The 14122-nt window shown below is 32.9% G+C and overlaps 1 protein-coding gene across 1 annotated transcript in view; it reads right to left on the bottom strand.

The window, feature by feature from the left end:
- Nucleotides 1–14122, bottom strand: part of TTC6 (tetratricopeptide repeat domain 6) — a 73038-nt gene that overhangs the window by 44725 nt on the left and 14191 nt on the right. Inside the window, exons 5-7 of the mRNA XM_074586810.1 lie at nucleotides 9294–9374; nucleotides 4487–4617; nucleotides 926–1135 (exon numbers count right to left, since the gene is read on the bottom strand). Of these exons, the coding sequence (XP_074442911.1) occupies nucleotides 926–1135; nucleotides 4487–4617; nucleotides 9294–9374 (422 nt within the window). The remainder of the gene's footprint in view (nucleotides 1–925; nucleotides 1136–4486; nucleotides 4618–9293; nucleotides 9375–14122) is intronic.

Below are 14122 nucleotides of genomic sequence, written 5' to 3'. Positions count from 1 at the left end.
TATGCTTCGTATTCATTCATACGCACATTATTTTAGTGCAAAAAAAATGTCCAAAAGAAGCAAGTGAAACAACCAAAGATTTAGGAATTCATCACCATCAAATATAAAAATTGGTATTATAATAACATGATAAAACTGAGTAGGCTTATTCCAAAATCCATTTACAATTCCTCACTACTTCTTGTAGAACAAATTTTTTTATAGATCCCTTTTACATGCTGCATCAACCTTGGAAAAATTAACTATTATCTATTTTGTTCTACTTCAGCTCCTCATTCATTAAAGATGCAGGATCCTGCAGTTATCACATGACTACCTTTTACATATGCAATGAATACTTTTGACTACAAGTTTATCTAGGTCCTAGTTTTGTATGTGCTCAACTTCATGCATGTGTTGAGCTCAACAGAACTACGCTCAATTACTTAAAGTTATGCTTGTTCCTAAGCGCTTGTAGAATCAGGATTGAGGTAAGATTGTCTCTGTGATAAAGGGCTAGTGGGTGTGCACTTTAAACCTTTTACTACTGCAGAATTTTACATTCACAGAAAGCCTACTCTATTTGCTCAGTATTTCTTGTTATTTCAATGGGACCTCTCATGTGAGTAGAATGAAGTATAAAAATTCATATGTTTATAACCTAAATTGTGACATATAGCTTAAAATATGTCTACAAAATGCAATTTATTTTAAAAATTAACAAAAAAATACATTCTAAGCAATATACAAGCCTTTTAGTACCCTTACTCTAATTATTTTAAAATACATCTACCAAATAAGGCAATTTTTTTCAAATCTTTTTCTTTGCCGCTTCTTTGAAACTACTAAATACTGAAACACCATGAAAGTTATTTCTAAACATACAATGCCTTAACTTACAAAATTAATTAAATCATAGTAACTTTGAAAATAAGTAAATTCATACCTTTTCTTTTCAGCTTGCTCTTTCAAATAAACATATTTGGAACTCATTGGTTCTTCCTCCTTATTGTTTGCATCCTCTGCTGTAAATAAGATATTGTGACCTCTTATGTCTAAAGTATGATAAACTCTAGAAGCCAGTTGTAAATAAGGAGGCAATATAAAACTAGGAAAAGCAGTACATAGACGATGAATGCCTGGATAATGCCGACCTCTAGAAAGGAAAACAAAGAAATCAAGGATTTTAATATCCATTCTCTATATTCTAAAGTACATAGTTTATCGCATGCTACATCATGACATACATCAGACCATAGGATAGAAATTGCTAACATAAATACCCGGCATAAAGCACCTAGGAATTTCTACTAAAAGTAGAGATCATATTATATGGAAAAGAAAACCAGGTAAAGCTAAAATGGTGATAATAATCTTAAAGTAAAAAAGTGCAGTAATCACAATTTTACTTTCCTAACTTGGGTAGAGCTTTCACTTGCTGCACTGAAAACTTAAACCAAGTCATGCATATTTACAGCTTAAATGGGGTACGGGAATAAATGTTATGTTAAAATGTTACACATACATTCATCTGCAAATTCTCTTCCATGACAGAATAGCTTGTAAATAACCTTAAAACTTTGAATTAATTTTATGATATACCACTTGAACTTCTTCCTAGCTTTTCAATTCAGCTGTTGATTTTATAGGAAACATGGGGTTTTTTAATATCTTCGAAAAGTTAATAACTAAAAAATTCTACCATTTAACCCTAAGTTGTACTGAAGGTGATGAAAGTCTATTGACTTCCACAGGCCATGGATCAAATTCTAAAAACAGTCTCCGGCTACTGTATGAATGCTACAAAGTTAATAAATGTCTAACTTGCAGACAGTTACAATGTGAAGAACAGTGTATGGAAAACGGCTGAGAAGTAAAAAACTCAGAAAAGGCTCCCTAAACATACTTTGAATTAAATTTCATAAGTGCCTTCATGATTTAAAGACAAAATCCCAAATGAAAATGGTTAAAATTCCACTTTGAAATTACACTGAATAGATTTCAGTTTTAACTATTTTTCTGAGGTTCTCCTGAGACAATGACAGTTTCAACAGAATGTTTTCTTGTTTTACTGAGAACTACCCCTTGTGTTATAAACAGATATTAGAAAGGGGAAATCAACAAGAACTACAAAATGAAGTAAGGAAAAACACAAGATTGATTTATCATGCAATACGTATTTAAGTTACAAAAACAGTATTTTATATTTTCTTATGTTTTCTGAAAAATAATGACGGCAAAAAAGATAAAAATCACACATGTAAAGAAAAAAACCCTCAAAAATCAGTGTAATATAGCAGAAATTTGACTCACAATCACAAAATCATCACATCAAGTATATACCAGACATATCCCCATTACATTAATATAGCTTGAGTCCCTAAGTTTATAGGCACATGAGAACCCAACAGGAAAGGGTAACAATAAAAGTCTTTTTATATTTTAATTAAAACTGCTCAAGGTAGTTTTTTTCAAGCCATACAACTTTAACACATAGAAAAGAGCCTAGTTATTTTATACTTCAACAAGACAGTTTCACCAGATCTTACAATCTGAAGTCTCTACTGAAATTAGTGGCATTTTTGCCTGAATGAAAACAGGGTCAAGGCTATGAAATAAAATGTGGAAGTTAAACACAAAAATGAAATATCTGGTTTGAAAAGCAGCTCAATCACACAATACAGGAGCCTGATTAGGAATTAAGGCATGCTTACAGCAACCCCACTTAACGCAAAGGATTTTTTTAAAAAAAATAATTGAATACTTTTAAAGCATAAATGGAAATAAGCAACTACTTTGGAGTGTGAAATCAGAGATCAGTGCTTTAATAAGTAGATCATATTAATTTAAAATTAGAAAGAAATATTTTACACTACTTTCTTAACTCCATAGAGATAATGTAATCTTCATAAACGATTATAGTAGTTTACCTCAGGATGCTCTAACACAATTCACTTTCTCTGCAATGCAATTACCACACAATTAAAAAATAAAAATAGAAATAAAAAGGCAAACAGTTTAACTTTAAACTTACAACATTTGGAGTGATTTCTGTAAACAATGGTAAGCAAAATAATTTTAAAGTTCTTTAGGAGCTTTTTCTCTAAGTTTTGTCATTTAATTTAAATAAATAAAAACAATTTGAATATTATTTTAATTGCATTGTCATTACTGCTCTTGTATAGAAGTTTATCATTTCATTGAATAAACTAACTGAATGCTTTACCAATGTAAACTGAAATATTTGGGGCATGCTGCAGGTAAAGGTGAATGTTTTTACAACACACACTCTCCTAAAAGAGACTATTTATCATTCTTTGAAAAAAGAGGACATGAAAATACAATACTATGTGTGTGGCCTACATTACCTTCACTTAATGCACTAAATACAGGTTTTTTAGAAAATCGTGCAGTTTCTGCACCATTGATAATCTGACAGTAAGTATTTATTGAAGGTAAAACACTCATTGTCTGTTGACACTATTTGTTTTAATATATAATCTTGCTAACCAAATGATCTTTAAGCAATGCAGATAAGCAATGGCACGCAAAGGGTCACTTAAATGCCAATTTGACTGTTTCATAAACTTAAACATTCTTTTCCCATGACTATTCTCAGCTACTTAATTGAAAGTATTATCCATTTACAAACTTCAGGCCTGCCATAAAAAGGCTCTCTTCTGTATCCAATAGACCTTTCAGGACCCTAAGAACAACAAAAGCTAATAATTAAAGCTCCTTCTTTTTTTTACCCCTTTTCCCAATAGAGAAGTGAAGAAGCAACCTATGGTACATCTAAACAAAGCTATCTATAAAGATCTTATTAGCAGTGAAGACCATAAAACTGAAGGGTCTCACTTGACACGGGATGGACAGGATCAGTTAAATTAGGACACGGTCTGTACTACTTTTGTAATCTGCACTCCTACTACAGAATGACAGGACAGATACAACCTATGACAAGAGCAAGGTAATAAGCAGTTGTTCTTAAATTACAGCTCTCCATGTAAAATCTCCTGAATTTCAGACAAGCACTGACTGTAATACAAATGCAAGTTAATGAATTTTTAATACATCTCCTCTATTTAAAGATGATGACTTACAGCTGGCATTGCTTATATTAAATTTGTGGTATTTTCCATTGTTTGTTTTTAATTATTTTGATTAGATTATGCTTGGAATTGTATGGACAAATTCAACCCCCACATAAGCAACTTCACTTACTGCTGCAGTCAAGAGAAGTTTCATCTGCATACAGCAGGACTGAATAGGCCCTCTGGATTTTAAAAACCGTAAATCAGAACTATTTCAAGGAGATGAATAGCAGATTAAACTAGAGATACCAAACTAAACTTGATGATTTAGATCAGAAATGGCAAGTGTTCAGATCCAAATTTGGGGGGATGAGATTGTTTCTTCTCCAAACTTATCTATCATGCTATGCACTAATAACTTAATATATTTTCAGTATTTTTCTTATAATAATACAATGAGATTAAAGAATTACTTGACATTTGAAGCCTGAGGAGGAAAAGTTTGTTGCAAGTCATGCCCCTCTTGTAGAGGCTTCTGAACTTCATCTGGTTTAATTTTCAATATTGCTTTTCCTTCCACCTGTAGCACATCCAAGGATGGAGCCTAAAACATTCATGAACAGAAGATAAACACAGTGTTATAAACTGATAGGTTATATGGATATTTACACACCCACTTTGGAGTAGGACAAGAAGCAATGGCACACAAGCAACTCTCACCATCAGAAAACAATTCAATTCAACTAGAGTAGTTTAGAACTGCTGTCACTACACAGATTACAGCCATACCCACAGCTATTCAGGATATGGAATAAGCAGAAAAGCATGATAAATCGAAATTTCCAATGGGCCCTACCTAAATTGCATTTCTGAATAGTGTATAAGACAAGTGTATTTCAACATATTACAGAGAGAATAATCAAAAGAGCATCAAAATCATAATACTACTATGTAGAACAATTAAACTTAGACGAGCATGAACACATCTAAAATTTGTATTACATTTTTAAGCAAGTTAAAGCACATACACATAGTCTAAAGGACAACATTTTCAGGAAAATTTCTTCAAGGTTATTTTTATTAAATACAGAAACCTCAGCAGAAATACAGATGTAAGGAATTCCTACTGTGTCCACCCACAGCTGCTCATTCCTATTTATTAGAGCATCACCTGCTTAGTTATGCCCAAAATTGTTTTTCACACTGAAAAATAGATCAGATAACTGATTCATGTTGGAAAAAAAAAAAAGTAAAAAAAAAGTCTGGAGGGAGGGTAGAAATTGATGTAGATCTCTGATTCCCTTTGTAGAGAGTCCCTACACATAAATTTGTTCAGAGGCAGCTCACTGTAATCCAGAAGCAAGAGCAAACAGCAAGGAAAAGGAACTACTGAAGTCATCACTATTGCCAAAGTGTCTGCATCTGTTTCATAAAACTCAGCTTTAAAATCTATACCCTTGTGCTGCTTTTTCCATATTTCTATGACCTCCAGAGGTCCCTTCTGACCTCAACCATTCCACAATTCTGTTTCCTGCAAACTGTTAAATGCCTTCCTAAAGCAGACTAGAAGTGCCATCAATAAAAAGGATTCTTCGGAACACCACTGAAGATCTTGCATACATAACACAGCAAAGCAGGTTCAAGAAAATAAAGAAGTATAATCATAGCATAACAAAGACACAAACAGAACAACACAGTGGGAAAAATTAATTTTGAAGTGCTTTGTCTTGAAAAAAACTCTCTCAATATGAAAAGTTAACTCCACTTTTTTGCCCAACTCTTCCTGATACACCGTGATAATTACTTCTGTAAGGCTGGCTAGCTTAGTTTATAGGAACTCAAAGAATACAACTGTTGTCACCAAATGCCTTTCTAATTAAGATTTTCAGTCACACATCTGGTTAAACGAATCACAAAAGCATAGCAACTGACTCCTCTTTTCCACTCACATGCTTTATTTATCCCAGAACATAACTGGGCACAAAGTCTATGTCTACTGATAATTTCAGCAGTATTTAAATTCTTAGAAGAAATCACTGCATGAAAAAATTATGGAAGTTTATAGTTCATAAACAAGTATATTAATCACCAAGTAAAAGATACTGAGAACTGTAGAAGATACCTAAATGAGTCACTACCTTGTGAAAAGGCTTATTCAAAATTAAAATGGTTTCATATTGAAACCAATACTACTGTTTATATCAGCATATACATGAAAAAACATGAAGGACCACAGACAGATATTTGATATTTACCAGAGAAGCTGGAAGTCAAAGTGTTACATAGAGAAAACAAGCTAACAAAAATAAGGAATACAGAAAAGTTTGAAAGTAACATGTCTACCTAAAAATGTATCATTAAAATGAGCCAAATATAAGACTACTATGTCTGCTTTTGAACGTCAGGTAAATGCTTCTGTCATGATCTCTCATCCAATTTAAAGAAAAAAAGTAACCTGATTGGATGTGTTGCCATTACCAGCTTTTGGAATGTCAAAATACTCAAATAATTTAGAAAAAAATGCCATGTAAGCGATATCCAAAGTAACAGAAAATACTCAACAACATTTGTCAATGTCTTAGACACCAATATGGCTAATGAAAACCTCCAAAACTAAAATTATAACTGCTCTTATTTTAAAATCATAAGCCAAAGTTTAGTGATCTCCTCTTTCACGTGAAACAGATCATGAAGGGGGACTTCAACACACTCTTGCTAATGAATTATGGAGACTATACTAAGTAGAGGGGAGTTTCTTTAAGCCTAAAATCAGAGAACATGAGCCAACATACTTACTAGTAGATGGACACTTTAAATGTATATAATCTCACATTTTATTTCATTTTCTTTGTAGAAATACCAGAAAACACACTTTTTAATCAAAATATTTATGTAATTCAGTTACAGATGCAACATAAAATTACAAAATCTAAAGCAAATATCTGCATTTTTTCATCTGATTGCTTTGTGTTTAACCAAATTTGCAAGTTCATCTGCACAATCAATCCATTTATCTTGAAATCGCATGGGCTCTGCAGCCCACGAAGCAAAGCAAAATAATTTCAAAAATAAGATGTCACAAAAACATGCCAATGAATAGTATTCCATAGAAATACTAATATACAGTACATCACTGTTACTCTGTATAGAAATAGTCCTGCTAAGGATGTGATAGAACATTTAGCTAATACATATGGGTTGTTAAAAACATTTCTCTTTCTTTTTCTAAAATTCTGTCTCCATTATTTTTTCCGCATGTAAAAGTGAAAGCATACACTTTCAGGTTAAATAATATATTTAAATTACATAGTACTTGCGTTAAATAGAACCAAATGTATGTTAACTATTCAGGTGCCAATCTTGCAAACTACTTTATGTTGTAAGATCACTGAACACGCACTGATGAGTATTGTGGCAACAATACCACCAGTGCATTACAGAAGTGGCATGCTGGCCAAAATAATACTGTCTAAAAACATCATCACAGTACCCCAGTACTGTTTAAATAACTGGGAAACTGTTCTGTTGGCAAATAGTATATAATTTAGAAATAATACATAATCTTACTATATTCTTGAATATTATCAAAATTACCATCAGTGACATTTTACTGTGTTTTGTTTACACATCATTCAGTACATTTAGTTTAATAACCAACAGATCAACTGTTGTTGCAGAGTATACTCTTAAAACTACCTCCAAACATCATTATTAATATTAATTATATAAAACAATATAGCCAAGTACAGATGGCATGTAAAATTTCAGTTACTGATGGTTTAGAAATATTTCTGACCTACAGACAGACAAATATTGTAAGGAAAATTTCAAAACACAATATTTTTTTCTAATTTAGCAGAATTTTTAAAAAGTAACATAATTTCATTTTCATCCATCATCTTCAACAGAAGAACTCTAACCCATCTAACAAAAATAATTTTGCTACCACAAAAAGTTGCTAGGAAATATGACTCCGTAGCTGTTGAAGAATGCCTGCCAGCCGGAACTGCTCAGGCCAGAATCACCAGGTCATATAGGGCTTTACTTCATGTCCACTGCAGCCCCATTGCAGAAAGCAGTGCCAGGACTGATGGGGAGTTTCTGTCGTCTCCCTGTGACTCACTTCCACAACTCTCCTGTCCCTTAGCTCTTGAGCATAAGCTGCGTGCATCTTTGGTTCTTGGCTATCATAAAATTGATCAGGAAAGTTGGTTGCAAATGCTCTGGAATTCTGGGTACATACCTACTTCTCTCTATCCCTTACTCCATGCAGCTTGAAAAGACATAATCAGAGCCAAACTACAGTCAGTGGGAGGAGCTGAAGGAGCAGTTGAAGCAAGGCCCTTAGACATTCAGAAGGTTTCTCATTTTGACTAGACCTCTGCCTTATGATGACTAGACCTTGAAACAACATACTTGCAAATATTGGGCCATCAACAAGCATCCAACATGTGTGTCTTTCATCCTCTTTTCATTTTGGTCCCTTTATCCCCTTTTCAACACCTGTATCTGTCTTCCCATCCAAATTTGTGTTCAACTCCTTTATTTAAGTTTAGGCCAAGGCTATCTGGTATATCTGCACCTAACAGTGCCCACTGGAAATGCATCCCATTCTTAGTTGCCCTTCTTATTATACCATTTTAAACATAATAAATAGTGTTATTATGTTTCACAACAAGCATATATAATAACTTTAAGGCAAAGTAATCATTTACATCGAGGCTGCAGAAGGAACCAGGTTAGTGTTTTATTTTAGTATCTGGTTATAACATTGAAATACCAAAACACTAGAAAATGACAACAAATGTGAAAAGACATTATTTGGTTTTAGCAACAAATTTGTTCTGTGTGGTACTGTCTCTATAAACTTGATACGTGCTCTCTACTAAAAAACTAAGCTTTATAGAGTTGATATCTTAATGACAGTTTTTGACATGTTTGAAATATGGCAAAACCAAAAGGATATTGAGCATTATGCCATTTTCCAGGAAGGCATCCACTTGTTAAATCTAGATTAGGATTCTATTTATACATTGTTTCATTTGTAATCTTCTTTCCAATCTCATAAAGAAAAGCCTAACCCAACATCTGACCGAATGAACCTTAATTTGTTTTTTCCTCTAACCTTAAGCTGCAAGACCAGTATGAAGACCTGTTTTATAGAAAATCTTTTAAAGGGCAGGTGGGAAACAGCTTGCATACCTCTGTATGCTCTAAAGCATCAAAACTTTAAGAATGGGAAAACTAATATTATCTCACAATAGTACTAAACCTGCTTACCTGCTTATTATATGTTAACAGCTCATCTTTAGGCCAAGATTCATTTTCCGCTGCTTGAGACTCTTTCTGAACTACTGGTGTCTTTTGAGGGAAAAGGGAAAAAAAAAAAAAAAAAAAATCAGTGTTAAGAGGTGAATGTACAATGATTTTTTAAAATGCTTTTCTGCTCCCTGACAGGTAAGTCAGTACAATATTTATTATATGCAATTATTCTTTCATCATCCATGCATTTCGTGAAGCACCTAGAATGTTGTATCAGTTTTATCTTAAGCCAAATATTTCCTCAACAGTTAACTGGATTTCCAAAAATAAATACAGTAATAGGCAAAGGACCTCCAATGATTAACGCCAAATAATAATATTTATAGAGATTTCTTATCAAAGATCTGGTCGGTTTCTTCTACAAATTGTACTTGTAAGAAGGAATTGTAAAATGTAAGAAGAAACATACATCAGAAATTTTTATCAAGAGATCTATGATCCTTTAAAGCAAATAAGTCATTACTGCCCCTAAACATAAAGAAATCCCACAAACATATCTAAGTTTAAATATTTAAATTTTAAAAACAGTTTGAATGAAAGGCATAGAATGATGGGCACTAATATATGAATATAGATGAATGTCTTATGAGTCCATTGCCCTAATCAGCATGCTACTTAATAAAAGCAAAATTCTTCATATCCAGCAGCTGAAAAATCAATCCCCATAAGAAAAGGAATGAAAAAGAGACACAAAAGGGAAAGAGAGAAAAATAAAGGTATACTTGGGATTTATGAAGTACCAAAATGTTTTCAAGAACTATTTCATTTCCTTCCCAGTTTTATCAGTTTAAAATATGAACTACCTATCTTAACAACTCTGCAAGCAAATAGAAGCACTATTAACTTATTATATTTTAACATTCCTAGATAATGCAGAATGTTAACAGGCTTGCTTGGTGAAAACTTGGCAGGACTTGAGATTCAGTTTTTATTTCCTCATGTTCAATTGGTGCCTGTTGCATAAGCAAGAGAAGAAAACTAGTGTCAAACAAGAATGCTAAAAAAATATTATTCATACTACCTTACAGAACAAAACAATATATATGCATAAATTAAAGTTTGGGTCTTCATTAGACAAATTAGTTTGAAAGCAACAAGTACATTCAGAGACAAATGATCTTAGGCTCATCTTTTGCAAACATTTACACACACGCTTAGCTCTTTATTATAAATAACTTCTCCATGGAACTGCTTATAGTAGAGAAGTTTAAAAGCTGACTGCAATTTCCAGTTAATCATTTTGTCCACAGGAGAAAATTATAATTGCTCCACTGGCAAGAAAGCTACTACAAAATTTGAAGTTCTTCTTAGTTCCCAGACATACTATTCTTTCTTGTCAAAGGAACGGTTCAACAAGTCCCCTTTTGGTTACAGTACCTCCATACGAAAAAAGCAGAAATAAGATGCAGCAAAAATCTCAAAACAGATGGTAGTTTTAAGGACAGTGTGCTTTCTAAGCACATGGTTAGCATACATGTACGTAACTCAGCACACACGTACTTTACCCTTTGTGCCATATACTGGCTTAGGAACCGATTTTTAAAGATAACAGTAACAAACAGAAGTGCCACATCTAAACTCTATTTCATTTTTGAATACAGCTCTTTAAAACTGCTACAGAAATAGTGGATATTTCTAGGGAAAATATTTCAGAGCCACAAGTTGATGCAGGAATGCATTAAAGATATCAGCTGAACAAGTGTTAAAAATAGTCTGCCACGGCATGAAAAAAATCCTTTGCTGGCACTGCAAATGTCCATTTGCTTTTTTAATGTAAGAATCTTCCACACAGTAGAATTTTTATTGTCCACCTAGCAATCTAAAAATATATTTTTTTTTAATGCCTAGGATTTTTTGCATTTAACTTTAATACCATGCAAGAAGCCTATTCTGAGCTGTAACATTTTTTTCCTTGCATATTAGAAAATGAAAAGGGAAAAAAAAGAGGAATCTCCAGGCCAACACAAAGTGATAGATGCATATACTACCCAAAAAATGTAAACTACAAAGAAATAAAAAGCTATGGCCTTGCAGAATATTGTACATGTTGGTGTTTTGCTTTTAACCAAAGCCTTAGTAATTTATCTACCTTTGAGAGAAAAGACAGCTTAAGCAAAAAACCAATTCATATTACTTATATTGTCATTACCATGAGCGCAAGCAACTAAAATAGAGGAATGTTGTAACAACTCAGACTAAAAATAACAGAGTCAGCATTATCTTCTCAAGCTATACCAAACCTTCCTCACCTTTGCAACACGTGCATATTTTCAAACATGGTATTTACCATGGACTATTCATTATTACAGTCCATCTTAGAAGACTGTAATTCTCTCCCCATGCAATTTATTATCCAACTCATGGAATCAGAGAGAAATTTTCACAAAGCTTTTCATTCAGCCAGACTGGATCAACGCACATCTCTAAACTATTGCATAATATGTAAATTACAATTTTACATATTAATTTTCCTGTTCTGTCAAAACCAACAGAATTATATGAGCAAATATTATCTTAATTTCATTTTAGACACCTGTACATGTTATATGATTGATTTCCTTTGTTGGGTGCGGTGTTTTCTCTTTTGTCCACTCCTCATGGGAGAATTGCAGGCACAAAGCTATTGTGTTATTTTAGTAAAATTATGTGTACTGTCTACATATGTACTATGGGCTGTGTGTTTGCATTAACAAAAACAAGGCTAAAGAGGTGTGATCTAACTTTGGGAAATAAAAGCGTTGAGAACTGTGGCAACTCTTAATTCCTGTGGGAATCTGTTCTTGACTGTTCTGCCCGTTCTTGAGGAAGCTGTTTCCTGCACTGATATTTTAACCTCGTGATGGAAACTTCTACTGCACCTTTAAAAAACAGCTTTATTAGCCATAACCTTCCTCCTGCAGGTGTAGAAAACTATTTAGGTACCTGAACACCCTGATAATTCATTAGAAACCATTTTAACATTTTTCAGTCATTTTGGTATGTTTGTGGTATCTTTTGTAGCCAAAAAGACTCACTGTGAGTCCTGACATACAGAAAATTAAGATTTTTGTTGTTGTTGTCTGGGTTTTTTTTAATAATTACCTCTATATTTATCTTACTTAAATATTTTCATATGGTATTTCTTTGATTCCTCGTTTGATAGTTACATGCTATGAAAATAGATTCTTTTCCTCTCTGTTTTGACAAGAAAAGTCTCTATCACCAGTGCAGAAAAGACCCTGATAAATGACAAGTCAAAATCAATCTAGATGTGTGAACGTACAAATATTTTAAAACATTCTTTTAACATGGTGAATTTATACAGATTATTTATACACAAACATAACTAATCACCCTGTGACCCTTTAACAAAGCCTGAAACTCTCAGAGATTACCATCTGCCAGATTAAAAGCAATTTGTTCTAATATTTTACCAGCATCTTACTGACCTAATGAGGATTAGTCTCCCATTTTGTTAGACTTCAGGGTAAAAAGATAGTCGTTGCCCCATAAAGCCTGTAGTGTTTTTAAGACAAGCGTAAATGATCCGGGTCTAATGATCATAAGGAAGTGGAAAGCAATTGTTGATAAAATATAACAAACTGCACAACTGGATTGTTTTAATTAGTTACTTACACTGGTAAATTTGAAGAAATAAACAGATTTCAGAAGTCCATACATGTAAACCACCTACCCAGCATCTCTCTCTAGGCAGTTTCTTGCAACGTTATGAAAGTAAAACATCTTTTTTAAAAAAAAAATTAAAGTAATATGAGTTTACTATTCCAGAAAAAAAAAAAATCATGTGGTAGTGTCCACCCCTGAAGACTAAGCAGCTCAGGAAGTGGCAGCAAGTGGCATAGCGTTTGCCATGATTAACCTTATTGAGCATAGTCAATAATGTGTGTAATAGTAGACTCATAATAAAAAGCATCATGGTCTTGATTTAGCTATATTTTAATGGATGCTGAGACCATGAGAAGAACATTCCATAAGTCACCTGTAAGCAGAAAATAAGAAAACCAATAGGAAGAGCTAGCGTTTTCCCATTTAAAGAGAATTAAATTAAATAAATTGAAGTCTCTTCTTTATTTCCATGACACTTAGAATACACCTTAAAGCACCTAAAGGGAAAAAAATGAAATATTTTCAATAAGCCTCTTAAAATACTGTTTTATCAGAAAGCAATATATGATCTGTTGTATAATTTTCCTGTCAGCTGAAATATAAAGAACATATAGAGCAAATAAGTGAGATACTGTAAAGTTATGAGCAAATACTTGTTTGTATTTGTTTATAGATACAAAGCAAGTACAAGTCTATCTTTTCTTGAATTTCAACAATAATTAGTCTCCACCAAACCACTTTTGAGTGACTATTAATGCATTACAGAGAAAATCTTCTCAAGGCCTCACTATTGAGATTAGCTGACAAGAGATAGAGATTTTTTTTTAAAACTGAAGTATATTTTATGTTGGCTTCCTGATAGTATGTTGCACTGTATAGTCCTTGTTTAATAGAAGCATTCAAATTTGATGTTATTTTCAAGAACAAAAATGTTGTTCATTTAGTTACCACCCTCACAAGCTCATCTGAAGTACCAAAAAACTGATTTGCTGAAAAAAATAACTAACTAAAGACAATGAGCTGCAGGTTCATCACCAAGAAAGCTGAACACCAAGCTGAATACCAAGAAAATGCATTTCTGAAATGAATATAAATACCCTCCTATGGATACTAAATCCAACATATAACTTAATAACTCAATGTACTTCAGGGGTAGCAACAAGCCTCAAGGCAACAAAATT

The sequence above is a fragment of the Larus michahellis genome, chromosome 4, assembly GCF_964199755.1.
Source record: "Larus michahellis chromosome 4, bLarMic1.1, whole genome shotgun sequence".
Classification (NCBI taxonomy): domain Eukaryota; kingdom Metazoa; phylum Chordata; class Aves; order Charadriiformes; family Laridae; genus Larus; species Larus michahellis.
This window is presented reverse-complemented; position numbering and strand designations above follow the sequence as displayed.